This window comes from Caloenas nicobarica, chromosome 16 (assembly GCF_036013445.1).
Source record: "Caloenas nicobarica isolate bCalNic1 chromosome 16, bCalNic1.hap1, whole genome shotgun sequence".
Classification (NCBI taxonomy): Eukaryota; Metazoa; Chordata; class Aves; order Columbiformes; family Columbidae; genus Caloenas; species Caloenas nicobarica.
In genome coordinates, this window is record NC_088260.1 from 8,956,430 (window position 1) to 8,983,694 (window position 27,265).

The following is a 27,265-nucleotide window of genomic DNA, read 5'->3' on the forward strand; positions in this document are numbered from 1 at the left end:
GGTCTTTAGAAAAGCAGGAAGTACCAAGTACTCTTTAAATTCAGGAATATCTTTCTAAAAAGACAGGTATCTCTAAAAAGATAGGATTGTAAATTCCCTCTGGTGCTTGTTAAGGCTGCCTCTGCACAAGAGGTTTTCTCTGTTTATTTAACATCCCTCATCCAAGTAGTAACAGTTCTACTGAAAGCACAGGCATAAAGGGGCACAGTTGTCTTAATCTGGTGTCATCAAAATTTGTTCTAGTGACAGGCAGCAGAAGTGCTTATATATTGCTTCTGTTAGTAGTAGTAGGAATTTTTTTAAAGGTAATTCAGACATTTCATTATCAGGGCTTTGAGCATGTACGTTTCTACCTCAACCATCTTGCTTGTTATTTTCTCAAAAATCTAAAAGTAGCAAACATGTATGGTGGTTGAACCTCTCCAGGAAACACTTTTGTGTTGTGTTTATCTTGAAAATTCTAGTTAAGACTGAAGTTCCAGAAAAGCCAGTCTGTTATATTCAGGTTAGGTATATCATTAAGAACCATGAAATGCAGGGAACTTCCATTAAAACCTGTTCCACAAACAATTCAAGACAGAAAAAGCCAAGAGTGAGTAGGAAAATTAGGGTGACTTTTATCTTCAGCTTCCTGAAATCCTACAAGCCAATAGAAGAAAAACAGGGTCTTTGTGTTACGTAAAATAGCATTACATTGTCTAATAAAAACCTGGTTTTGAAGGGGATAACATAGTTCAGGAAATAATGGTGTTTTCAGGAGGGGATTTCAGAACCTATCTTTGCAGTTAATGCAGACAAAAGTACAGATTCATGCAAAAGCAGAAATTGGGGCATAAAGGAACAAAAATATTTCATGAACAATAAAACTAATTCAAGAAGGTGCAGACCTTGGTCAAGGCTTTTTTTTTTTTCCCCCATTATTTGGGTTGACTGCTTCATAGATTTGCCAGTAAGGGCTGAACTCCTGCTTCAGCCATTCCTTCTAAATAAAAGTTTCTTTTCACTCTCTGGCTGCCTGTTTTCATGGAACTTGCAGAAATCCAGTACCTTTGATCTCATTCCTCTCCGTCACATATGGCCGAATTTGGCGAATGGTCTCAAAACTTCTATGGTGGGGAAAAGGAAACTGGCAAATGCAGGGAAAACACAGTCATAAAACACTTGTTTCCTTCTGGGGATGGGGGAATTCTATAGCTTATTAGTTTAGGGAGTGCTTCTTTCCAGGATTAAGAGAAGGGGAAATATATTGTAAAGGTCCTATAGAAAATTAAAAGTCTGTTTATCGTCTGCATGGTTTACTACTATACCCTAAAATGTAATGGGGTTTCTGCTTTTCTTGGCTATATTCTGTTTCCTGGATAATATAATAATGTAAAGAAAATGAACACCGGGGTTTCCTTGTCACGGGTCTGTTTCAAAGGAAATAGCTGAAAGGCCCTAACAGTCGATATATTTGGCATTTCCCAAATCACCCTAAATCGCTCTATTAATTTGGGATTAGAGAACATTCAGCCTTGCTGTAGGGCAGAGGTAATAACCAGAAGACCCCTTCAGGTCCTTCCAGCCTTTTACTCTGTGTCCTTTTTATGCATACTCAGTAGTTATTCTCCTAAATGGTATTTAACCTCTCAGACCATTTAGGCTAAGATTTTATGTGGTCCATTTACAAGTGTAGCTTGGTTTCTGTCATTCCAGAACTAGTGAAATTAGCAATAGATGCACACTTCATTTATATCAGCTATCTCATTTCTTTTCATTAGTTATATTTTCAAATAACATGTTCATCCTCTATCCACTTGATGGATGAGTTGCCAAAGAAAACACTCCGGAGGAATTCAGATTCTAAAAAGGTTGACGTAGCAAGCAGCCCTGACCCATCTGTCATGATTTCGAAGACAGACATTGACTCCCATGTCCTTTATCCTGCTTTGCGTCACTGACCAGCAGACCTCTGTTTTTACAAGGCTGAGCTGGAGGAGTTGCAATTTCAGCTAATATATTGCCCGGCAAATAACTCAGCATCTGTGCTGCAAACCCTGGAGAATGCAAGTGTCCAGAGAAGCAGCAAACAACGATAAAAATGCACAGAGAGCATGAATGTCAGTGCACCGCACAACAAAATAAATAGTTTCTTTAATGGAAGCGCTTCTGGGAGGAAAGACAGGCATGTTGTTTGCAAGTTACAAGTAAATTATGTATCATCATGGCATTAGCTCAGTGGGGAATCTGAGGACCTCCAGTCTGCTCTACTGCTGCCTCTAGACACTTGTGTTCATTTTGACATTAAATGCCATCAGAATCTGTCATCTCCAGCAGAGCTTTCCATGCACAGGGAATACAGGATGGGGCTTCACATACCAAACTAAATTAATAAAGTGACCTTTTATCAAGAACATGTCAGGAGTTAAATTCACCATTATCAGGGGATTTTTTTTAAATGCTGTGTACAACCACATTGTCCTGCCAGAGAAAGAACTAGAGGGAATTTAAATATTAAACAGTTACACATTAAACCACTCTGCAACAGAATAGTTACATTTCAAATCATTTCTTCAAAAACATTACATTTTTTACCAGTCTGCTATCAGAAGCTTGTGCAATGACTTACAAAAACCACAGAAGGAACCCTTCCAGAGCCTCAGAGTGCTTTGTATGACCCAGAGTTATGTGTTCAATAATAAGAAGAACAGATGGGAAAAAGAGAATTGAATTCCAGGGGAAAAGAACATTATTTGGATGGAATTTTGCACTAAAATGGAGAATGGCTGCAGGACATGTACAAGGAGTCAGTTCTGGATGGGAGATGATGAGAGGAGACAGTTCTTGACTCAGCAGTGAGGAGCCTGTTGGAAGGAAAGAGAAGAGACAGACGGAGGAAAGGGGAGGGCTCCAGCGTCTCCAGGAGACAAGCCGGAAAGGAGTTCAAGGAGTGAGGGTGTGGTTTGAAAAACAAGGAGTTCAATTTCAAACTGGATCCTGAAGCAAACAGGGCAGTCAGAGAGGACCTTGAGATGCACAAAATGACAAGTTTCTCTGTATGAGACCAAATCAGAACTTCTGGAGTTGTTGTGATGCTCTGTCTTTGCTGCACCACAACATCTTGGTGCTGTGCTGCCGACACAGCATTCCTCAGGTTTGCATTTATCTGGTAGAGAAAACATGGACACTCAGCCGACGCCGACTGGGAACAGATGCAGATCAAACATTCTGTGTTCAGTGCTGTACCACACGCACTGGCTCTCCAGCAGTTTGCAGTGATCGGCCACGAGGATGTGCAAGTCCAGCCTGCAGACTCCATCACTTGGTGCTTTATTCAGGCAGGTCTCCTGCTGTCAGCAAGTGGACACTCTCTCATACAGGCCAGGGTATGTGCTAGTGCCTTTTAATTTATTTTTTTTTAATCGAAACAGTGAAGTGGCCAAACATTTGCAAGTTGAACAGTTTTATAGTTAAACGGTGATTAGAACTAATGTTGTGGAGCATGACTGAGAGAAACACTTAAGTGAAATGCATGTTGCTTTTCCAGTGGGGCTTCCTTGGCTGATTCTGTGGGAAAAGGACTAGGAACATGTACAACACATATCACATTTTTTCATGTAAAGAACAGCCCCTCCGAGGCAAAAATGCAGCTCTTCTCAGGGCTGTTCTCAAATACTGAGAAAGAGCATCGGGCTGCAATCCATAGGAGGAGCCAGAAAACCAGACAGCTGGAGGAGAGCAACCTCTGAAAAAATAGAGAAACATTTACCAAGAGCTTTTCCATTTGCGCTGTTAAAGGATTGCTGGGGATTACACCCTTCTCAGCCGCTAAGTGCTGTGGCTCTCCCTTTGACAGAGCAAGAGAGCAGCAGCTGGCTGATCAGAGGGGTAACAGCACAGCAAACATTCAGATTTGAGAGCCTTTACATTTCCTTTCACTAGACTGTAGGAGAAATACCTTAAATAAGGCCAGTAGTGCCTTTCCATTAAGAAACCCCAAACTAAATATAGAAAATAAGGTTAAAATATTCAGTGAAAAGTTTCTTACACAAAGGTGACTGCACAGAGGTCAGGTTTCTTTCAGGTAGTTGCAATGTGGTGAAAAGATGGCAAATTACTTTTCCCTTTTTTTTAAATTTGTGTCAAAATTTCACATACTATCAGCAAGCTCTTCAGACTGAATCATGCCCGTGAAGAATCTAACCTTTGTGATCGGCAAAGCCAGGTGTTCAAAAGAACAGATGTTTAAACACAGAACAGTGTAAAGAAGGTACAAATGAGAAAGACATTAGCAGGCAAAAGTGTGGCAAAGCACTTTTACATAAAATGAGATGCTTTTCTTACTACGGAAATTATGGGATGTTGTAATTAGTTTTTGGCCAGCTGGGAGTGGGCATGAAGCATTATATTATTAAAACTGAATTGAAGAAATATAACAGACCTTTAATTTTAATTATACTTTAAAAGAGCCTTGATTTCCTCAGCCAGTGATCTCTCTAGTACGTGTCAGCAGTTTAGTGCCAGAATACTAAGAGTGATTACACACATACACAGTGATTCTTGTGCCTTTGTAGTTCTTGCTAATAAAAACATGTCTGAAACAAACCTGTTGTTTCTTTCCTTTGTCACAATTTTCTTTAAAATATCAACAATATAAAAATATATATCCTATAACTATGTACAACACTTAGGAGGTCCTATTTCATTTGTGAAGTGATGAAAGTCTGTGGCTTGTTTGTTTGTTTGTTTTCTAAACAGAGCTAGTTACTATAAATTAGAAAGCAAAAGCTAGCAGTTGGAGGTCTGGATGTAAATAATTAGCATCCATAAAATGATTGTGAAGGAGGCCAGTTGACAGAGGCCAACATTGAACAAGTTCATTACACGAAAATGGGCTGGTAACAGATCATGTCCTGATGTTCCACTGATGGTCTTGTCTCTGCAGCACTGTTGACTTGCCCTCATTTAGAGATTGATATCACTAACCCACTATAAATAAACTGCTACTAACAAACCTACAGAGCAGATACCTCTCAAGCCGCTTCTGAGACCACGCAAAGTTCTCTCCACCTCAGCTCCATTCTCGCTCGCTTTGGAGAGAACGGACCTTGGTGCCTGACCCCAGCTGTGAGCCCTCCAGGGAGAGCTACGATTTCCTGAGGTATGGGGCTTTAGCGGCACCTCAGCCCCAGCACCTTCTGCACCTGTTCAAGGGGCTGCTGAGGGTTCCCTCAGGTGGATTCCTCAGGCTGAGGGTTCCTGCTGAACATCTTCAGATCTCCCCCATGTGCTGAAAGGGTCCCCATGGCTGCAGCCTGCGATTGTGGGTGCCAGGAGGAGCCCAGGTGTCTCAGCAGAGCCGTGCTTTCAATTCCTTTGGAAACCTAATCCAGTTCCGGTAATTCCCAGCTCCATGTATTAAAAATGAATGAGGTTAAGTAAAAATAATGAGGTTTTAAAGTGTAATATATTTTGAATTGTTTTAATCTGCCTTCTGGTTTTGAGTCTTCAGGGGTCCCTTGTTCAGCTTTTCTTTGCAACCCACAGCATGAGAAACTCATTTATAAAAAATTGAATCAGAGATTCTCCTTTAATCTTGTGTTTCCCACAGCTGGGGTCTCTGGGAAAATGTGAACAACACGATGCTCCTGATAGAACTGCTGGAGTAGCAACACTGCAGCAATCAGTTTCCATCTCGAAGGATTACTGTAATTTAGGAGAAACATAATAGCAGTAATGTTACCTTCACCCCCCCATCTGATACTAATCGGCGGACTGGGAGCGAGAGTTAAAAAAAAAAAAGAAAAGGTGTTGACAAACCTTTCACATGTTGGACCCTCCACTTCTTGGTTATTCAACAACTTCCCAATTTACGACATCAACACTCCAGAGAAGGAACCCTATTTCCATTTAGAAATCCCACAGGGCAGAACAGCAGGGTGGCTTCTCAAACACAACTATGACCAGCCATAAAGCTCACACCTACCTCGGGCAGGGCACTGTGGGGCTGCGGGCGGCTCAGGGCCGCGGGCACCGAGTCTGGCCAGAGCGCCGGCTGAGCCCACGGGGCTCCCAGCGGCTGCCGAGCTGCCCCGGTGCCCCAAGTGGGGCCATGGCTGTCAAAGGCCGCTGCGGCCGGGATGAGCCGGTGTCCACCCCAGAGCCGCTCCGTGCCAGAACCAGCCGCGGCGGCAGGTGCCGGCCAGGCCGCGGGGCCGCTCCCACCATCGGGGCACGGCGGGGCAGCGCCTGGGAGACCCCCGCCTTTCTCCTCTGAGGGGAGCATCACCTCCGGCGACTCCACCCCTGCTGTGGGGCAGGGCGGGAGCTCCGGGGGGGTCCGTGTGAGGCGGGCGGCGGGACCGCGCCCCCAGCACCGCAGCGCCCACCCGCCGCCGGGGGGAGCCGGGGAGGGGGTCGGGTCACGTGAGTGCGTGTGGCAGCAGCGGAAGGATACCCGGGCTCTGACAAGCCCTCCCGCCCCTCTCCGCTGACCGCAGCCGGGGCGGGGGGAGCCCCCCCCCCGTCCCCGCGGAGCCCCCTCCCCAGACCTGCCACCCAGCGGGATTGGGGGGCTGCGGGGCAGAGGGAGGCGGCGCTGAGTGAGGGCGAGCGACAGGCAGGGGCGATGGGGCGGGGGAAGAAGCGCCGCGGGGAGGGACTATTTGAGGAGACCCTGGCAGGCTGGTGAGGTGCGGAGTGATCCCGCCGCCGGAGTGAGCGGCCCCGAGCTGAGGCAGAAAAAGGGAGGCGAGCCCGCCGGGGCGCTCTCCAGCGAGGGCACTGCGCCTGCGCCGCCACCCCCTCCCCGCCGCCGTGTGGGGTGCAGCGGCGCCCGCCCTGCTGCCACCGCCGGCCCCTGCACAGCGCCCCTGCCCCGGGGAGCTCGCCCCCAGCCATGGCCCAGATACTGCCCATTCGCTTCCAGGAGCATTTTCAGGTGAGCGGGGGGACGAGGGGGCGCGCAGGGACGGGGCTCCCCCCCTCCTCTGCCTCGCCCCGTCCCCCAGAGCGGGGGCGCCGCGGCCTAGCCGGGGCGGGGGGCGCGCTGAGAGGAGAGGGCGCCAGGCCGCGGAGGCGCCTCCTGCGGCCGCTGTGCCGGGGGGACCCGCTCCCTCCTTCGCGCCTTCCCTCCGCTCCGGTGCGGGGCCGCTGTCCCGCTGGGCGCGCGGGGCCGAGCCCGATCCGGTGCGGGCTCCCGGGGCTGCCGCCTCCGTGCGTCCGTCCATCTATCCATCCATCCATCCCCCGGCTGCCTCTCCGCGGCGTGCGGGGCGGCCGCGATTTGTGCAGAGTCACTCGCCGCCTCAGGGACCTCCCGCTCCGAGGAGGGGGAGGCGCCGGGCCGGGCTGCTCGTCCCGGGGACCGCAGGGGCTCCCCCGCCTCGGCTGAGGTGGGCGCCTTCATCCTGCAGAGGGATCGAGGCTTTTCTGCTTTACCTCAACGACCATCAGCCTCCGGTCGCGGAGGTTTATGGGAACCTCTTTCTATGCAGCTGCGAACTGGGAGGAAATTGGTGAGATGAGGTGCAAGAAACCAATTGGACTTGGAAGCTGCACAGCCTCTGTCCCTCCTTCCAAACATAACAGTATTTAAAAAAAAAAAAACAACCCTTCCTAAAAATGACATAGTTCTTTTCTTAATAGCCTGTGAAAACCATAATGCCAACATTGGAAAAAATCCATGACTAATGGATGCAGCACAGACAAACTGGTTTATCTGTTTCCTTGTGGACTAGTGGTGAGAGAGGGTTGTAAATGGAGTGAGAGCAGCAGTCTCTGAACATGCAGTTTGCAGCAGGAATTAAAGGAATTTGCTAAATGAATGAGAGAACAGGAAGTGGACTTGGCAAGTCATCCCTGTGTCTATCCTGCCCCTTTCTGTCAAATCAGGCATCCATTTCAAAATATGAACTCAGTATTGTCCATCAAGATGGACTTTGTGTCACTTCAAGCATTTCAGCTTGGGAAATGGTTATTGCTCCTTCCAGCTCCTTTTGGGAAGTGTTTTTCTGCTTGACTGGAAGGACTGTCTTGGTCACTCCAGAAGGAGCCTTAGCCTGAAAAACAGTAATAAAGCTAATGAGCTGCAGAAATATTGAGTCTCTGTGCCCAGGGGAGCAGACACACCTGTCTCCTTGGAGCTGTCATGGGTTAAGAGAGTTTAACATAGTGAAGAAGAATTATACTGTCACCCCCCATCCCCCTACCAGTGTAGCAGTGACTGTTGTAATCTCAAGTGAATTCCTAAGAGCTGCAGTGCAGCTGAGTAAGGAACTTGGGACCAAGGTGTTTTGATGTCAGAGTGCTTAGAAAGATGCATATGGTTCTTACAATTCAAAACTGACAAACATAACCAGTCCTGCTGATTGTGTTTGGTCTATACAATAACGATGAGAGAACATCACAATATGTTGTAGGTGTAATGTGCTGCTTTGCATATTAAATGACTGTTTCTGTGATGACTAGTATGTCTTGTAATGCTGGCAATATTAGCCTTGTGGTACTTCTGGTTTGGGTGGGGGGGCTAGCCACTTCTCAGGGGATTTGTACTGAAGTCATATTCTATTTTTTGCTACCACCTGCTTTTGATCTTATTGAAAGAACTAAACCTGTGCTTGAGAGACTTTTCCCTAGCATGGAGGCTGCATAGTGGAGCAGGGGAAACCTCGGGACCCCACCATTAACATGTCGTACTAAACCCTTCTGCAGGATTCACTCTCTCCTGCTCTGCCCCCATCTGAGTGCAGTAGCTCCAAAACAGTGCTCTGCTAAAGAGAAGTTGAGATTAGTAGTAGCTGGGAGTAGGAATGCAGTCAGGCTCCTCAGTGCTGCCTCTGCAGTTGTTTCTACATGGCAGGAGAAATGGGGAGGGAAATCAGAAGGAATGTGGGAAGTGGTAGTGTTTGCTCTGGCTGGATATCTGCAATACAGTTTAATCAGCTCTAACTTCACATTGTGTTGTAAACATCTAGAGTCATGAATAAATGATACGTGGTGCTTATTGTTGACTGGTAGGGCCTTCACTCCTTTTTGTAGTGCTTTACTATCACCCATATTTAGCTTTATCAGCTTAATCTGGTGGGTTTTTTTAATTCCTTCCAAGAAATTGGCTTGGCTACAGTTAGATTGTCATATTTAAAATTAGCATAATAGATCTAGTATGCTGCTTTATGATGTTAAATCAAAAAAAGTTAAAATACCGTGTAATTGCAGTGTGTTTCAGTGATCCTATGTTAAATCTTTCTGCACCTTAAGTCAATCTGTGTGCTGTTTATACCCGTAGCCATTTTAATTGATGTGGCTTTAGGTAGTTAGAGTAGCTGTTAGCACTATAATTACTCAACTCCACATTCAGCTCGTTGCTGATGAAACATTATTTCACTTAAGTTCAGAGTCTTCCCAAGATAGTTGCATGTGCTTTACTAAAACAAGAAGTGAAGCATGCGGAAAGTGCTCTTCAGAGAATTAAACGTAAGTTGCAGTGCTAAATACTGAACTCTTCTCTCCCACTCTCTCTAGCTGGAAGTAGATAAATGATGGTGTGAAGTGAAACAGCAATCTTGGTCTGTGTAAAATCGGAGGAGTACTAGAGATCAGCAGACTGTTTACATTCCTTGTGAAGCTCGTTTTGCTGTGTGTTGATCCTTCTGACCAAACTATAGCTCCGAGCCTGTGCAGGAGGAGTGACTGCCAGTCACAGTGCATGTCACATTTGAAGCTGCTACAGCTTGTACATTCAAGTCTTAATATGAGCTGACAGATGGAGAAAGATGCAGTAAGAGAAAGATATCCAGGTCTTGATGTGGTAGTAGTCAAGCTGTGAATGAAATCAAGTTTTACTGTTTGTTTAGCTACATCTAATGCAATCGAACAGTTGTTTTTAGATATGAATTGTGTAGCTGTCAGTATTCACATATTCATAAAGAACTTGCATCTTGCTCATTCTTCCCACAGAGAATATCAGAGTTAAGTCCCATAGCAAGGGAAGGAAATAAGATAAGGACTTGGTTTTTATGTCTGGTGTCGGAGCAGCTGCAGCAGTACCAACTGTGCCAGCCCTGCTATAGTGAAGTACTACTACATGCTACTTCAGCTACTGTGATTTAATCAGGTTCTTAACTCCAGTGCTTCTGTTGGAGCAGTGAATTATAAATTATTTACCCGTATGAACTCTTCCAAAGGGACTGTAGTTTACAATGGAAATGTTGTAAAAGACTAAATATACTGGTACACAGAGTGGGAGCAATACTACTGGAATTCAGTGTACAAAGTGTTCTTGATCTAAAATTAAACTTTTCCTTTACTTAGTCATTGGTTTGCTTTTAAAAGCTTGTCTTTGTCCTTTTTTGAGCTTTTTTCAGTTTTCACCAGCAAATAACTCTTCTTGCCTGCAGAGAAAGCTCTTGCTTATAAAAAGTCTTAGCTTCCTAGGTTGGGGGCTTCATCTCTTAAATGGATAGACACATGGATCTGTAGACAGGGTTCTGCTTTCTTTGAATAACTAATGCAGGCTCTTGAGCACAGTAAACTAATGTGAAAAAAACCTCATGTGCATGACTTGCTCTTGGTGCGTAAGTTTTATACATCTTGGTACAGCACTGAGAAGGTGAGGTATCCTGATTTTAAATATAAAGGATGTAGATTTACTTCTGTTATTTTCTGGACAAAACCACTTTCTATTTGATAGTCTGAGATGTCTTGTTAAGAATTACTATTTGTTGTGCAATAGGCATGACTGAGATGAAGTGTAATGGCTTTCATGAGTTTACTTTGGCTAGATGTGTGCACTTAAAAGCACTCAGGATATTTGCAAGCTGTAAATAACTTTTTGGACTTGTATTCAAAAGGTAGGGCTAAATATTATTGATTCACTTATTTAATGTTGAAGAGACCATATTTGCTCCCTGTATTGAAAAGTGCCCTACATGTGGTAGGGACACTCATTCAATAGATCAATAGATTCAATCCTCAGCACAGATACACAAGAACAGTTTTTGTGTAAAGAGTAACTGTCATTTAAGATGACAGCCTAATTGCAACCCAAACCTGTGAGCCGGTGCTCTTGTGTGTTTCAGCTCTTGAATATTTCCTTTCCTTCCCTCACATGCCAGGATGGGAACTATAGCAGGAGATGAGGTGAGGGTGGGCAGTTGAGAGGGGATGTCCAACTGTGTAGGACATGCAGCTCCTTACTGAGCATGATTATAACTTCATATAGCCACATGCATAAAAGACCTATGAGAAACTGTATTATTGCATTCTCTGTTTGGATTATGCTTAAAATTATGTGCTTACAGAGCTTTTAGCAGGCAGTTTTTAGTATTTGGATACCCATAGCGTCTGTCTAAGCCTTACTCTTTTCTAATGGGCTTAAAAAACAATAGCTGATCACCTCCAAAAAGCATTTCCACTAGAGCTGTATGTCATAGAGCTGAAATGGCATATGTACTGAAACGTGGAGAGATCTGAAATTCAGAGAGTTCTTCTGACTTCAGCATTTAACCAGTAGTATGTCCCAAGTGTTAGTGTCAGAACTGAACACACGGTAAGTCAGGGTTAAGTATTTCCCATTAGAGAAATGGACTTGGTTTGAAGACTGGTAGAACCAGTGTCTGAGTTGGTCTGTGCTGGATCACTGCGCTCCACAGAAGGGGAAATGCATTAGAAAGCCCAATATTTAGTAGAACTCTTGTGTAAAAACATCTCAACTCCATTTCCTAGGAAATGGTAACATGTCAATAGAGTGGGGAAAGCCTAAATTTCAGATTAATAGTTGTATTACGTCTTAAGTGTAGGACTTGTGTATCTTCATTGAGGTTGAGAATCAAACAACACATCTTGGGTTAATCTTTACCATGTCACTAAGTTCTTAGTAACTGTAAGATGCTTAAAAGTTTGATATCTAATCCAGCCTGCAGTAATACTAGATATCTATGAAGCAAAAATCTGTTATCTGTTTCATTCAGCCTGATAGTGAAGATAGTTCTACACTGTACATGTAGATAATGGGCATTAGAGCATGAAAGAGTAGGAGAGGGATTAGGCCGCTACTTGTAGGACAGAATGTTATCCTTTCCTTTACAGCAAGGCTTACAGTAACCTACATGGGGGTGTTTGGTAGGGTTTAACTGGATTACCCAGAAGTGTGAGGTAAAATCATGGAAGGAGGCTATCCACGTAGTGCATTTCTCTGGAAAGACTTTGTAAGAATCCTTCTTTTCAGAAGACAACCTTAGTTTGAGAGTACTGCTTGCCTTAGAAGCATAATATAAAATGAACATTTAGTAAAAATTGAGAGGCTTGATGTTGACTCCTTTATGAAAATAAACTGCAAAATCTCTAGTTTGTGTATATACAAACTTCAGTAATGACCTGTAGCACCTTCACTTGGGGCCTTTTAAGATACATAGCTAAATGCTTGCTGTGTCCTGTAATAAAATTTTCTTTATTCTGTGCTTGAGGAAGGGGTGAATGTGCTTTAGAACAACATAGTCCAGATTGTCTCATCAGGTTCATCCCACCAAGAACAGAAGCAACGCTGGCTGCTGTCCCTTTTTTTTGTGGTATGGGCTTCTGCTTGTGTTCTTCTGTATAGACATAAGGAATATGCCTCTTACACTGCTTCCATGTTATAGGAGTACATATGATCTGATGAGGATACTTTATCACTCCCCCTGATGGCAGGAACAGTCTTCAGTGTTTTCAGACTGCTAAAATGTGTTGTCATCATTCCCTGAGGCTTGCAGCATTTGCGTGACCATCCTTTAGGTACTGCTGACATTTTGCCTTTAAAAGATATGACTGACTTCCCTAACAATCAGGATGGCAGTGATTCTCCTGCATAATTTAACATTACATTTTCTGAAAGCTTGGCTAGATTTTGTAACAGTTAAAATAGGAAATCTTAATACCAGAACTTGATGCAAAAATCTTCCTTATCTTAGTGAAGATACCCAAAGTGTTTTTCTTCAACATGGGCCAGATTTTGGCATGGATAACCTTGAGTTTAAAGCTGAACTTCAAGTAGGCTGATGCCTCAAGATTCTCACCATGCAAAATGAGCGGACAGGGGCCTGTCTTGGAGAGCACATCAAGCTGAAGCACAGTAATTGACAAGAGACTGTGTTTCTACTTCAGTACTCTGGAAATACATCTGAGTTTGGATTAATTAAATCAAGTTAGGAACTTGGCTATGCTGCAGTTAAATCACTTGTCCGGACTTGTGACAACCAGTCTCTTGGTATGTGGACACATCATGCTCAACATTGAAATGCTCACGTCTACTATGTGAAAATGTAATTTGTCATAATAAGAGGATGTTGTCCAGTCTAGAGCAAGAACAGTGGAATTAAGAGCCCATTGTTTATTCCTCTGTTGCTCAAGGTCACAGAAGTTGATGGAGCTACAACTTTCATGTTTATTTGGTACAGAAACTTTCTGCATTACATATTAAAAGTGCATGGGTTGTCTTGATACGGAAACTTCTTTCCGTACTGACACGGAAGCCTGTAATAGCTGCATGCCTAGTGGACTTGTTGTCAAAACTCTAGTTGCAGGCAGCTTCTGATATTCTTGTGCCTAAACTTTGATTCTCTTTCAGAATTAATGGCACCTACTCAAGTTTACTAGTGTGTATTGAAGAATTTACCTATAAAGTGAGGTGCTAGCTGAATGGGCCTCAGTTTTGCTGATACACACTTGTGGGAGGGAGTGAATATCTTTTTACACATGCATACATTTGGCTTGTATTGCATTACAGAAACTTGAGTACGTCAAGATTAGCAGTTACTGAGCTGAATAGCTCTTCATTACTAAGCTGGACAGAAAAGAAACAATTCATGAGGTGTTCTTGGGCACAGTCCTGGCACACTGCACTGGTAGATATCTCCATTACATACCCAATTTATGATTTAGTGGGTAGCTTTACAGAAGCTGTAACAAGCCATGATGAGGCAGATCAAAACACACTCAAACAGTGTTTGTTACACCATCATGGGATTGATGCCCCAGGGGTTTAGTCTATTGTATGAAGGTCCTGGCGGTATGTATTAAAGGAGTCTAATGACTCAGTGATGCTGGTGGTAGTTTCTGTCCCGTCTCCTCGAGGGCAGTCATTTTTTGCTTGCAGTGCACTGAAAAGTAGTATAGGTTAATGCCTTAAGCCACTTCAGTGAAGCTGATACAGTTCCTCTGCTTGAAAAGCATTGCTCTGGGGCATAAAGCAGGTGCTCAGGCTTGTCACAGTTACTGTTATATAAAATGCAGCTTGCATACATACCAAGCTGGAGCGCACCGGTGGGGAGATCTGATTTCCTGCAGACCAACTGAAACAGTGATTCACTGCCACCTCCTCCTGTTCACCTGGCATTGGAAGTGAATGGAAACAAAGTTAACACGGGAGGATGAAAATGAGGAATAGTCATCTTCTAGGGCAGTCTATTCAGTGGCACAAAATGACTTTGTTACATTAACTACTTTGTACCTACTGCCATATGATTGAGCACAAGTTATGTTTTGAGAGTTGGACATAAGGCTGGAGAGTGCCTGCATTGAAATGCCTGCCTTGGTTGAGCCAAATGGTGTGACATCTTGGGCAAGGAGAGAATCAATGACTATTTTAACACTTCTTTCTTAGCTTTCACTGGTAAGAGTTAGATTCTAAGAAGTAAGATGAACAAGTCCTCTTGAAAAAAAAAAATAGGCCATTTGAGACCTGCTATGTAGACTTCATTCCATAATGTTGCTGGGAGTGGGTTGCATAATGGTAATTGGTTCTTTCCACAAAACCCACTGATGCTGTGTGTTGTAGTTCTGCTACTTAATAAGTTTTTAATATCAAATTTACCAGCCATGATAAATCTGGAATAGGGATGCTACTGATAGTATACAGCCTATCACATTGCTAGAACCAGGTTAAACAATAAATGCTTATGTTAAAACTCCTTTTAGTTTGCATCAATAACACAACTCTGGAATGGCTTTGGGACTTGAATACTTAGAATTGTGTAGTTCTTTAGCTATGGAACAAGAAAGTCAGAAGATTAGTTGTAGTTCCATAATAAATACTCTTGACAGAAATACGCCAGTCTTGCATTTCCTTCTGGAGGAGAGTTTAGACAGAGGCTTGAGTTAGACCTTCAGCATGGGAAGTATAATAAAGCACTTTTCTTCTGTCTTTCTAGCTCCAAAATTTGGGCATTAACCCAGCAAACATTGGATTCAGTACCCTAACAATGGAATCTGACAAGTTCATCTGCATCAGGGAGAAAGTGGGAGAGCAGGCACAAGTAGTGATAATTGACATGAGCGATCCAACAACACCCATCAGACGTCCAATTTCTGCCGAAAGTGCCATCATGAATCCAGCCTCTAAAGTAATTGCTCTAAAAGGTGGGTAACCCTTTATTATTGTAGTATGAAGTATTTTTAGCTGTATTACTGCTTATGTTCTTAAGCTTAAGGTTTATGTAAACTCTCTAAGCAGAATGTATATGAGGATAAGAATTCTTGCCTGAACTTGCATGCTGTATTTTTGGCAGTAGATTTTTCAGTAATCTTTGATTTGCCTCTGAGTAGGTGGGAAATCCTTGGGCTTGGCACTGCAGCCTCCTATTCTCAGAGGACCAGGTCAACATATGGTGTACTGTCCCTTTAAACAGGTGTTGTAAACATAATGGACATGTGCTGAGATCAATAGAGCTGCAAGGCCCTTCTTACTCCCTGTTCTGTCCTGGCCCTTTCTTGTAGCTTTGAGCTTACTAGATAACAACAAAATGTTGTAAGGATTGCCAGTAACTCTGAAAATCCGAATGTACAAGCATGTTAAGTTTGGCAAGCATGAGATCTTGCAGATAGAAGACACAGTACCTGTGGTGTTGATACTGCCTTTAAGTAGCACTCTGAGCTCAAAGAAATAATTTTAATGTGTCTCTGGCTCTTTTATTAAATGACCCGCTTCTGGTATTTAATCTCAATAACTGTTACTGACTATGTACTTTTCTTCCTGCATCTTTTCTAAACAGATGGTGAGTGAACTTTGTCATGATGTTTCATGTTCAGTAGTACAGAATGGTCTAATCTCATAAAAAGTACTGAACTTCAAGGTAGCCATTTGACAGTTCACTTCATAGCCAGGTGGGAGATTTTAAATCCTCAACTGGTGTTATAGTGCAAACGTTGTCCATTGGCTTGTTGCTAACCATCTGGCTGCTTTGACTATTGACTGTACCAAGTGAAGGAGAAGAGTATGCTCCTTATGTTTGTGTGTGTGTGTGATGGAAGTACAGTCAATAGACAAAACCAAGTTACAATATTTTTATGAGAGACCTCTGCTAGCATGTCCTTTGTGCTATTCATTTTTGCCTAAATGTGTTTTTTATTGTGGAAATTACAGTGAAATTACCTAGGGGTCCAAGAAATAACTGTCCTCAGAACTGGCACAAAACCTGTAGCTTCTTGTCTTTGATCTCAGGCTTATACTGACATTAGGGGAAAAGTAATGTGTTGATATTTGATTTCAGCTGAATCTATGATTCAGCTAAGATGCTTATACATCTGGCCAAGGACTGCCTTACCTGGGGTGTGGGTAAAGGTAACAATGAAAAAATAACTTCAGATCTGTTAAGAGGTTGCTATCCTTAATCTTGGACCCCTTTAAACAAACCATATTGGCAAGGAAAGTGCCTTCTCTACAGTAGCAGAGCTTCATCTAGCTCTTAAAAGGAATCTGTATCATCTAGTTTTAAAACTAACCTACTAACTAAATGGATTACCATCAGCTTTGAAGAATATAGCTTTATTCTTGCCAGTGGTAAGACTTGCTTGAAAGAAGTATCATTGTGTCCCTGCAGAGTGGATAAGCTTGTCCTCTGAACAGATAATGTTGAGTGAATGATGTCATATTGACATGCAGAGTTATGTTGTTGGGTGTTGCATGCTTAATGATCTCTTCTTCTATCAGTAATCTAATGACCAAAGGGTTGGGTAGAAAAGAGGATGAATAGAGAGCTACCCAACCAATATGTTGTTACCCACGATAATCAGCAGAAGTACAGTGAACTGCACTGAGACGTGGTTTAAGTCAGTCTGTCACTCCAGACTTTCCCTGCTGATTGACTGAGGCTTCAGCAGTCAGAACTGTTGAATATTGTGACTCAGTGTGCCATGAGTGGGAATTGCTCATAATCTAAGGATTATTGAGCAATAAACATACAAACCCACTCTTAAAGAAGAAATGAAATGGTTCTGGATTTAAACTGAAATACAGTATGCACAATTTCATTTCTGGATTGCATGTGGCATTTTCCTGATGTACCAAGGTTTATGCTTTGTCCTTGTGTTTACGATTCTTTTGCTTTGCTCTGTATTGAGAGTACTCCCTAGTTGGTGTAAGTGGAGAATGCAGCACTCAGGGTGCTTCAATTCCTTATGGAAAGGAGAAACTTCATGCTCCAGTGAATTGAAATGTAAATTCTGATGCCAGTGTTCAGAAAATTAATCTGCTTACTTGACTACACCTGTAGAGGATAGTCCTAAGTAGATTGAACAGTCTGGTAGCTTGATCAGAAAAAAATTACGTAAGACTCTGGTTTTTTTGTCTCAGATCTTGGGCTAAAAAAGTGTTCAAGTACACATAAGACTCACACTTACACTTGCCCCCATCATGACTTCATAGCAGGTTCTGATCTCTTAATCCAAGTAATGGATTTTTTTGTAGTTTAATTACAGTTTAGAGTTCTGAAGCCTGGATTTATGTTGCTATACTGAAGAAATTGTATTGCTATGACTCCTGTGGCACTCAACATGCATAGCTAGCTCTGAAGTCTTGTGTTGTCTCTTGGTACTGCATTAAACTAATATGATCAATTTACTGTATAAATTATGCTAAAACATTTTAGAGCAGTCCGAGATGTGTATTAGCTTAGGGTTAGTATGAAAATGATTCCTCAGTGGCCAGCAGCCTTTGTCTGTCAAAACTTCCCAGTAGAAGGAACTTCTACCAGTTTGACAGAAGTGTTACTAGCAGGGAAAACACTTCTGAAATAATGGCATTACAAGCCAATACTCCAGCAGTCTGAGTGGGTGTCTTGTGAACAGAAAACAATATTCTTAGAGCTGAGTTCTCATCTGCAGAGAAGTAAAACATCACTCTGAATTCCTGAAAGGAAGAGAGTTCTTTGTGCTTTATAGCTTTGTTCAGTTAACATCAGTTTTAAGTCTACCCTTACTAGCTGCTTCTGGTAGTTAAAAGGAATACTAAAGTCAAGCTAAACCTGCAATATAGTTACCTGAATGATGAAGCAGCAACCTTAACTGGAAGTAAAGCTCCAAATCTCTCTGAACTTTTGACTGACCTCTTCAGTAGACACTTGTTGTATGACTGTTGTACAGACTGCATCCATCTCCTAGTTAAGTGCAGTTTGTTCAACAGAAAAATAGAGTAGAAGCTGTGGTCTTTGGCTATCTCAAGCTGTTCCAAGTCTTGTGCTGTTGGACTCCAGGTCATCTACAACAGCTACTAAATTGACAAACTGGAGTCATTCTTTCTATTAATTATACTAAATGACATCTAGCAGACACCTATCACTTGATGTACCAGTGCTGCTACCTAAATTAGAGTTTACACAAGCTCTGTAGCTTAGACTGTCTTTTAACTACAACTTATAGTTGATTAAAATGTCTATGCTTGTCAGTTGTTGGAATGTCCATGCAAGTGTCCATAAGACGCAGACTTTTTTGTTTCAGGGATGGTAGAGCTGTTGGGGAAGGGGGGCGGATTCTGTGTGATATGAGTCAAGTATCAAAGGAGCCTCAGATGTGACAGGACACTAATCCTGTGTCTAGTATCGCTGGAACAGTGGGTTAAACAGAGTGCTTGTAAATAGGGAGAATACAGATGGCCAGTGTGGTAACCTGTCCATGATGTTTCTTGGGTTTTGTCACACTAGCTGGGAAAACACTTCAGATCTTTAACATTGAAATGAAAAGTAAAATGAAAGCCCACACGATGGCAGAGGAGGTGATCTTCTGGAAATGGATATCTGTGAATACAGTTGCCTTGGTGACAGAGACAGCCGTCTACCACTGGAGCATGGAGGGAGAATCACAACCCCAGAAGATGTTTGACAGGCATGCTAGTCTTGCAGGCTGCCAAATCATCAATTACAGAACAGATGAACACCAGAAATGGCTGCTGCTGATAGGAATTTCAGCACAGGTAAGTTACCTGGAGATAGCATGCTATGAACACAATCCGGAGAGCCATGGCCCCCTCTCACTTAATAGCTGCTATTGTTTCTTAACTTTGGTTCCTATAGATTAAAAATTCAAAAACATATTTTTTGTAGGAATAACCTGATTTTTAATGCAGTTAAAGCATTGGAGGAGGGTATGAGAGGCATTTGCTGCTTTTTAGTTTACTGTCCCAAAGGTCTTGCTATAAACATTTGAAATCTTATCTCTGAAAGCTGACCTTTCTTCTTTCTAGCAAAATCGTGTGGTTGGTGCAATGCAGCTGTACTCGGTTGACAGAAAAGTCTCCCAACCTATAGAGGGCCATGCAGCAGCTTTTGCGGAATTCAAAATAGAGGGAAATGCCAAACCTTCTACCCTCTTCTGTTTTGCTGTGAGGAGTCCCGCAGGGGGCAAGGTAAAGTCTGCAACTGTTTTCCTGTTTTGCTGTAGCAGAACTTGGTACTAATAGAACTTCAGTGATCACCCAGTTTAGTGTATGCTCTCTGAAGAATAGGTTGGGAACCACGTGCACAGCACACTTGATCAGCATCATTTTGGTGTTTGTTTTTGGTGGGTTGTTGTTTTTGTTTGGTTTTTAGCTTTTCCTGGTTTTTATTTTAAGTTCTGGAAAACTTGTCCCTCTGATAAATATCTGGAACACAGCTCCCCAGACTGTGTTGGTTCAGGATTGGGCAGATATTCGTCAGCCGAGTGTGGCAGATGACTTCAGTAGCATATCTGAAGAGAGGAACTTTTTTCATGTGGCTGTACTTGCAGGCAGTCTTGTGACATGTTCTTTTTTCTTCCTAGCTACACATAATTGAAGTAGGTCAGCCAGCTACTGGAAATCAACCGTTTGTTAAGAAAGCTGTTGATGTGTTTTTCCCACCTGAGGCACAGACAGACTTTCCTGTAGCAATGCAGGTAAATGTTTGACCCCCCCCCCACCAAAAATCAACTTTATAGCTTGACAAGTAGCTGCCATCTCTGTCAAAGAATGCTTTCTACTAGTGCTTTGCTGTCATTCCTCCCAGTTCTGGGAGGGGTGTTAATAGATTTGTGGGAGGCAGCTATCTCAGAGCATGCAACTGCTGACCAGTCTAATAAATAGACCAGCTTCATAAATGAACCAAGAGATGCCTTAAGGTAAACAAAGCAAGCTGTCTACATGGCAAGATTCATGTGGCACTGTCCTTCAGCTCGAAGCTTAATTAACAAAACATCTGAAGGTTTGTTCCAAAGTTAAAGTACTTTTTTGGTCTGAAGACCATTTTGGCTTGCAAGCCTCCTCTGTTTAAGTGACTTGACAGGCAAACTGGATTACTCAGTAGCTGAGCCTGGTTTAACTTCTACTGGTGCTTTTGTGTAGGCCTTGTTGGAAGAGAGTTGAATTATCTCATTAATATTTCTGAACAGAAATTTCTACTGACATATGTAGACTAGAATGCTAATTATGCCCAGAGTTTCTCCCTCAGCCTGGCTCATTAGGATGAGGAGTATATCCTTTGCTGCAGATTAATTTTAATTTCCCTTCAGCCTCTCTGTTTGGTGGGACTGTGGCTCCAAATGGCCAGCAAAACTGTTCATTGCTTTGAGCCTGTAAGGAAAAAGCCTGAAGCTATATTTGTTCTTGATGTCGGTGCAAAGGCATGTTACTGCAGTACCGTCTTGTGACTAGGCTAAAGGCAGCTGTCTTAACTGTTACAGTCTTGACTAATAAAAACTCATATTTTGGCAGATTGGAGTTAAGCATGGTGTTATCTACCTGATCACAAAGTATGGATATATTCACATGTATGACTTGGAGTCTGGAGTGTGCATCTACATGAATCGTATTAGTGCTGATACTATCTTTGTCACAGCACCTCATGAACCTACCTCAGGCATTATTGGTGTGAACAAAAAAGGACAGGTAACAAATCCAGCATTCTGGTTTTGAGCCTTCTAAAGCTCAGATGGAATGTAACAAACCTACTGAGTAACTTGATGCAACAAATGTCGTGAAAGGGAGCAAGTAACTAGTTGATTAGTCAGTTTTTAACTGTTCCTAGTATAGAACTGCATGGGAAGGAACTTGGTGGTTTTGGTTTTGTGTGTGGTGGAGATTTTTTCTTATCATCTACTGCTACACTGGGCTGCATAGCCATTTGGTTGCTGTATTTCATAGTAGTTGTGGAAAGGACAGTACTCCTCAATATACCTCTTGTCCTTTCCAGGTGCTTTCTGTATGTGTTGAGGAAGACAACATAGTGAACTATGCTACAAATGTTCTCCAGAATCCTGACTTGGGACTGCGTATGGCTATACGTAGTAATCTGGCTGGGGCAGAGGAATTATTTGCCAGAAAGTTCAACACGCTCTTTGCTCAAGGAAGCTACGCAGATGCTGCTAAAGTAGCTGCATCTGCACCGAAGGTAAATAACTCCAAAGGTACAGCTTAGAAGTCATGGAGATTTGCCTTAGCTTAGTGGATTTGCTTAGCTCACTTGCATTTCAGTACTTGACATTCAAAAGCTAAAGTGCTGCAGTACTAGTCCTCTGCAGTTTGGTGGTTGTTCTGACTAATACCTTCTCCCATATCCAATAAAGGAGCATCTGCTATAGTTTTCCAACCCTTGACTGGACTTGTGGCCACTGACTTCTTGCTAGAATGTCATTGTTTTGATGAAAATCTCCACCCTGAAGGCTTAAGAGTAGATGCTTCAGTGTATAGCTTAATACTTGGTTTTGACTAATATTATTCAGCCTTCACTAATTAAACATCGCTTCTCTCCATCTTGTGCCTCTCCAGGGCATTCTACGTACCAGTGATACGATCAGGAAGTTCCAGAGTGTACCAGCTCAGCCTGGGCAGGCCTCTCCCCTGCTCCAGTACTTTGGAATATTGCTTGACCAGGGACAGCTGAACAAGTTTGAGTCTCTGGAGCTCTGTCGCCCCGTCCTGCAGCAGGGCCGCAAGCAGCTTCTGGAGAAGTGGCTGAAGGAAGACAAGGTAGGCTTGATCATGACACTTAGTTCTGTTGCCTTGTAACAACTGAGCGTGAACAATACTTTTGTTGATACTACATCTCTGAATTCTTCTGCCTGACGAAATACCATTTCTGACTTCAGCTGGAGTGCTCAGAGGAGCTGGGAGACTTGGTGAAGACAGCTGACCCAACCCTTGCACTCAGTGTCTATCTTCGTGCTAATGTGCCAAACAAAGTGATTCAGTGCTTTGCTGAAACTGGTCAATTCCAGAAAATAGTGCTGTATGCTAAAAAGGTAAAGTTGTTTACTACAAACTCATAGACTTTATGTTTAACGTGTACATTCTCAAGCTGTCTTCCATGAGATAAGTTTGATTCCTGTCACTTAAAAATAAGTAGGAAAGATTGAGAAATAGTGTGTTCTTCATTGTCATGTTGCAAATCATAATGTATGACCAAGGTTTGAGCAGTCTGCAAAAAACTTAAATTCAGAACATCCAGAATTTTGTGAACTATGAAATTAATGGACTGGCTCAAGCTTATTCTGGAGAATAAAGATAAGATTTTTCCTAAATTCATAAGACTAGGACCTTACTTGATAGATAGTGTCTTAAGACTGTTTAAAGATTTGTTCCTAGCAGTTTTCTTACCTAGCAAGAGAAATTCCCTGGCGCAAGTTCAGTTACTAAGTAGGTGAATACTGAACTTCTGTGTCAACAGACAGGTGATGCTTTTGTCCGAGGATTCCTGGAAGATGGGGAATGAGCATAGCAACCTCACAGCAGTTCATAGTGCCTGTGATAAAGAATCTGAAGGCTTAAGAGATATGTAAAGCTTTTCAGGCATGCATGACTGTTTCTGAAATCTCTAGGTTGGCTATACCCCAGATTGGATCTTCTTACTGAGAAGTGTGATGAGAGTCAGTCCAGAGCAAGGCCTGCAGTTCTCTCAGATGCTGGTACAAGATGAGGAGCCACTGGCTAACATTAACCAGGTGATGCCTACAACAAGAGTTCTGGTCTCTTTCTAGACAGAGGTAATAGCATAGTACCGTTTTCGGGACTGGTAAGGCCAGATCAGGTCTCTAGTTGGCTTGGTTAGAAAAGGGACTATTCTAGCCAAGTTTGGTTACCATTAAGTCTTTAGAGGCAGGTGTGCTCTGTAGTTCTTTTAGAGGCTTTCTGGCTTATTACTGTAATATTGATAATGAATCTGCCACAGCCGCAGTCTAGGCAATAGTGTTACTGTCCTACTGTTGGCTTTTACGGAGCATACATTAACTCTTCCCATGCAGAGAATTTACAGGAAGACGAACAAATAAATATAAGTTGAATGCTGGGTGCCAGTGGCCACTTCTGGTTAAAGAGACAGAGAAATAAGGCAATACTTTGCATTATTAAGTAATTGAAGCTATGTAGAAAAAGTCTTAGCTTTTCTTGTAGCAACTATCCCAACAAGAGAGAAGGGATGGGATTTGCGAGCTGCATTGAAACTGGAGTGGGTGGCAAAATCTGGCATAATAGCTCAAAATAGTGTGCTGCTTATGTTCTAGAGAAAAAGAAAACAAAGTGTGAAACTTGTCTCACTATTACTAGTAGTAATCTTATGATAATAAAGGGAAGGTAGCTTGCTGGGTGCTGTGATGAACTGCCTTTCTAGTGTTCTAGCCAGGTCATTAGTGTACACAGATAAATGCGCATATGTATGTATAAACCCCTTCTCTAACTTGACCAATCTCAACAGATTGTGGATGTATTCATGGAGAACAGTCTTATTCAGCAGTGCACGTCCTTCCTGTTGGATGCCCTGAAAAATAACCGCCCTGCAGAAGGCCACCTTCAGACTCGCCTCCTGGAAATGAATTTGATTCATGCCCCGCAGGTGAGACCTCTTAACCTAGTTCCTCCAGAAAGTGAAGAAGAGACAGTAGTAAGCTTGCACAATAATATGATGTCTGATACTGGTATCTATAAGTAGTTTAGTCATTGCTGTGGCTTTTCAACAGCTTTTAAGCTGAACTGCTATGATTCTCTAACAGTCTGAATATGAAATGTAACCTCCTAGGTTGCAGATGCCATTCTTGGAAACCAAATGTTTACACACTACGATCGTGCTCATATTGCCCAGTTGTGTGAAAAGGCAGGCTTACTCCAGCGAGCTTTGGAACACTACACGGATCTCTATGATATTAAACGTGCTGTTGTTCATACTCACCTCTTGAATCCTGAGGTAAGTCTGTTGTACAGAGTAAGAAAGTGAAAGCTTAAGTGAACACTCTTTAGTACTTCTGTAGCTGCTAAAATCCCTGCAGCCACTAGAAGGTGGGTTGTAGGTCCTGAAGTACCACACGTAGCTGTGATTCAAGAACACTTGTCCAGTTAATGATTAAACTTTAATCTATACTTTTTCTGGCTTAAATCTGACCTCAGTTTCCCACGTGGGCATTTCAAATCTTTCTTCCAAACTGCATTTTTTGTAGTTGTAAAGATGGCAAGTGTTTCTTTTTAAGTCCTTGGTCTTAGTGCATGGAAGACTTCTCTCTAGTAGCTGGGGTGGAAACTCTGCCTAGTTCCCACATTTTAGAAGTTAGTCAAATCCTGTGTAAGTTAGTAAAATTTCTTTTTCTTTGCAGTGGCTCGTGAACTTCTTTGGCTCTCTCTCAGTTGAAGACTCTGTGGAGTGTTTACGTGCCATGCTGTCAGCCAACATTAGGCAAAACCTACAGCTATGTGTGCAAGTCGCTTCTAAATACCATGAGCAGCTTGGTACCCAGTCTCTTGTGGAGCTCTTTGAATCTTTCAAAAGCTATGAAGGTAGAGTATTAGAGGGAAGCGACTTACTTGGAAGCACTGCTTGATTGAAGTTAACAGTAAGGTTTGTAGCTTTTATGGGAGAGGTACTTGGCACATGGCTGGACCTTAGGATGCATTTATCAAAGAGAGCTCATCACTGTGAGTTCTAGGGGTAGCTTTGTTCTAGGTAGTTTCTTACCCTCTTGAGTAAAGATCAGAAAGCAAGATGAAAACTGAAAGAGGGGAAAAAATAATCTGAGTTTTCCTGCAGTTGAATGAAAGCTGCTCCCTCAGCAGCGATGAAGTAAGTAACAAGCCGAAGCCCATAGGAGTCTGCACTTCCTTTGCTTACCTTTCTAACTATGTGACTCTTTCTAGGACTCTTCTATTTCTTGGGTTCCATTGTAAACTTCAGCCAGGATCCAGACGTTCACTTCAAGTACATCCAGGCAGCTTGCAAGACTGGTCAGATAAAGGAAGTGGAAAGAATCTGCCGTGAAAGTAACTGCTATAACCCGGAACGGGTGAAGAACTTTCTGAAGGTAAATATTCTGTATGTTTTGGTTAGTAGCAGAACTACAGCCTTCTAATGGAGGGGAGTACCGCTCAGGGTTTGGCTGCCATGGCTGTGAGTAGTCTACTGTGTAGCTGGAATAGGAGTCTGATCCTATTCCAGATGTATAATAGGTTCTTCTATGCTATCTCTGGGAAAGCAAGCCCAAATTCACCATTCCTTAAAAACTGGCCTGTATTTGACTTGTACCAAATTCATGAATATGTTCTCACCTAACAGAGGTGAATCCAGGTGGGCAGAAGGAAAGACTGTGGTATTCAGCAGAAGCTTTATTAAGGATATTGGCTAGACAAAGCTTATTAGAACTGGAGTCAACCTGTCCTGCAACACTTTGTGTGTTTTGTGACTGGTAAAATGGGATTTTAATGCCATTTCATTTTGCATTAAGTTCTTGGCCCAGCAACTGTCTTCTGAATTATGTGAATTCGTAGTCATTTTGAAGATAAAGATGTAGATATAATGTGGCACTTCACAAAAAGCCTAAACTTAAATCTCAACTGGTTGACTGGCTGCATGGTATTCATAGTGGGTAACTTGCTTTTGAAGTCAATCATCTGCTTGGCAGTCTAAAATTTAAACATATTGTGACTTCTGTGGTCAGACTTTCCTGCTTTGAAAACACTTCAACAAATGGTGGTTGCTTTTTTTTTTTCTCCACAAAATACAGGAGGCAAAGCTCACAGACCAGCTTCCTCTGATCATTGTCTGTGATCGATTTGACTTTGTTCATGACCTGGTGCTCTACTTATATCGCAATAACCTGCAGAAATATATAGAGATCTATGTACAGAAGGTAAGGAAAATCCAGTTTTAAGCTCTTGCTCTTTCCTTCCTTAGAAGGAACTTAACCTTTCTGTAAAGTAAAGCAAAGCAGAATCTGCTATGTCTTTTATGCTCACACTTCTAGTTCAGAGGCTCTTCAATAAGCCTTTTGTCTGTTAGAAACCTGTTAGTGTAGTTTTTCCTGGAATGTATATACAGATGTGTTAGTAACTTAAAATTCACTGCTCTAAAGCATATTTAAATTGTTAACTAGAAATTCCCCACATGGAAGATTGGGGGTGGATTATTAGTAATGCTTATAACTAATTGTAATGATGGTGGCTTATTCTAGGTGAATCCTAGCCGTATACCAGCAGTGGTTGGAGGGCTTCTTGATGTGGATTGTTCTGAAGATGTCATTAAGAACCTGATCATGGTGGTTAGAGGCCAATTCTCAACAGATGAGTTGGTGGCTGAAGTGGAAAAAAGAAATCGGTAAAGAACAATGCATCTGTAGATACCAGTGTTGGGCTTTCCTGACCCTGCTATACACCCGAATTGAATTGGATGCAGTTTTTTGAATGATACAATATTAATAATATTTTATCTTTCTTTATAGAAAAGCAGCTTAGATTTGCTAGTCAGTCTCTTGAGTATTTGGGCCCTACTGGAATGCCTGACAGCACTGCATGATGAATAACGTGGCTTTTGAACACTTCGTGTACAGCCAATCATGGGATGTGTGTTTGGAGTAAATCTGGATAAAACCCTCTTGACAGTCTTCTTGTAGGCACACAGCACCTTGTGTAATTAGTTTTTAGTTCTGTGAAATGAACAAATGGCTTTAAGTGTGAAGAGCCCAGTAATAGGACAGAAGTTGAAAGGAAAGATTGCAAAATTAGTGGCCCTCTGCGATGTTAAACTCGCAGATCTGGCCTCCACTCAGTTGAGAC

The 27,265-nt window shown here is 42.5% G+C and overlaps 1 protein-coding gene across 5 annotated transcripts in view; it reads left to right on the forward strand.

The window, feature by feature from the left end:
- Positions 1-6,428: 6,428 nt before the first annotated feature.
- CLTCL1 (clathrin heavy chain like 1) overlaps positions 6,429-27,265 on the forward strand; it is a 35,826-nt gene continuing 14,989 nt past the window's right edge. For all 5 annotated transcript variants that reach the window (XM_065646565.1, XM_065646561.1, XM_065646562.1 and 2 more), the window contains exons 1-16: positions 6,429-6,919; positions 15,165-15,372; positions 18,930-19,198; positions 19,469-19,630; positions 20,026-20,139; positions 20,954-21,127; positions 21,432-21,629; positions 22,007-22,207; positions 22,327-22,479; positions 23,056-23,178; positions 23,928-24,065; positions 24,249-24,413; positions 24,817-24,997; positions 25,355-25,518; positions 26,218-26,343; positions 26,665-26,807. In XM_065646565.1, coding sequence (XP_065502637.1) covers positions 6,878-6,919; positions 15,165-15,372; positions 18,930-19,198; positions 19,469-19,630; positions 20,026-20,139; positions 20,954-21,127; positions 21,432-21,629; positions 22,007-22,207; positions 22,327-22,479; positions 23,056-23,178; positions 23,928-24,065; positions 24,249-24,413; positions 24,817-24,997; positions 25,355-25,518; positions 26,218-26,343; positions 26,665-26,807 — 2,561 coding nt within the window. In that variant the 5' untranslated portion in view covers positions 6,429-6,877. The remainder of the gene's footprint in view (positions 6,920-15,164; positions 15,373-18,929; positions 19,199-19,468; positions 19,631-20,025; positions 20,140-20,953; positions 21,128-21,431; positions 21,630-22,006; positions 22,208-22,326; positions 22,480-23,055; positions 23,179-23,927; positions 24,066-24,248; positions 24,414-24,816; positions 24,998-25,354; positions 25,519-26,217; positions 26,344-26,664; positions 26,808-27,265) is intronic.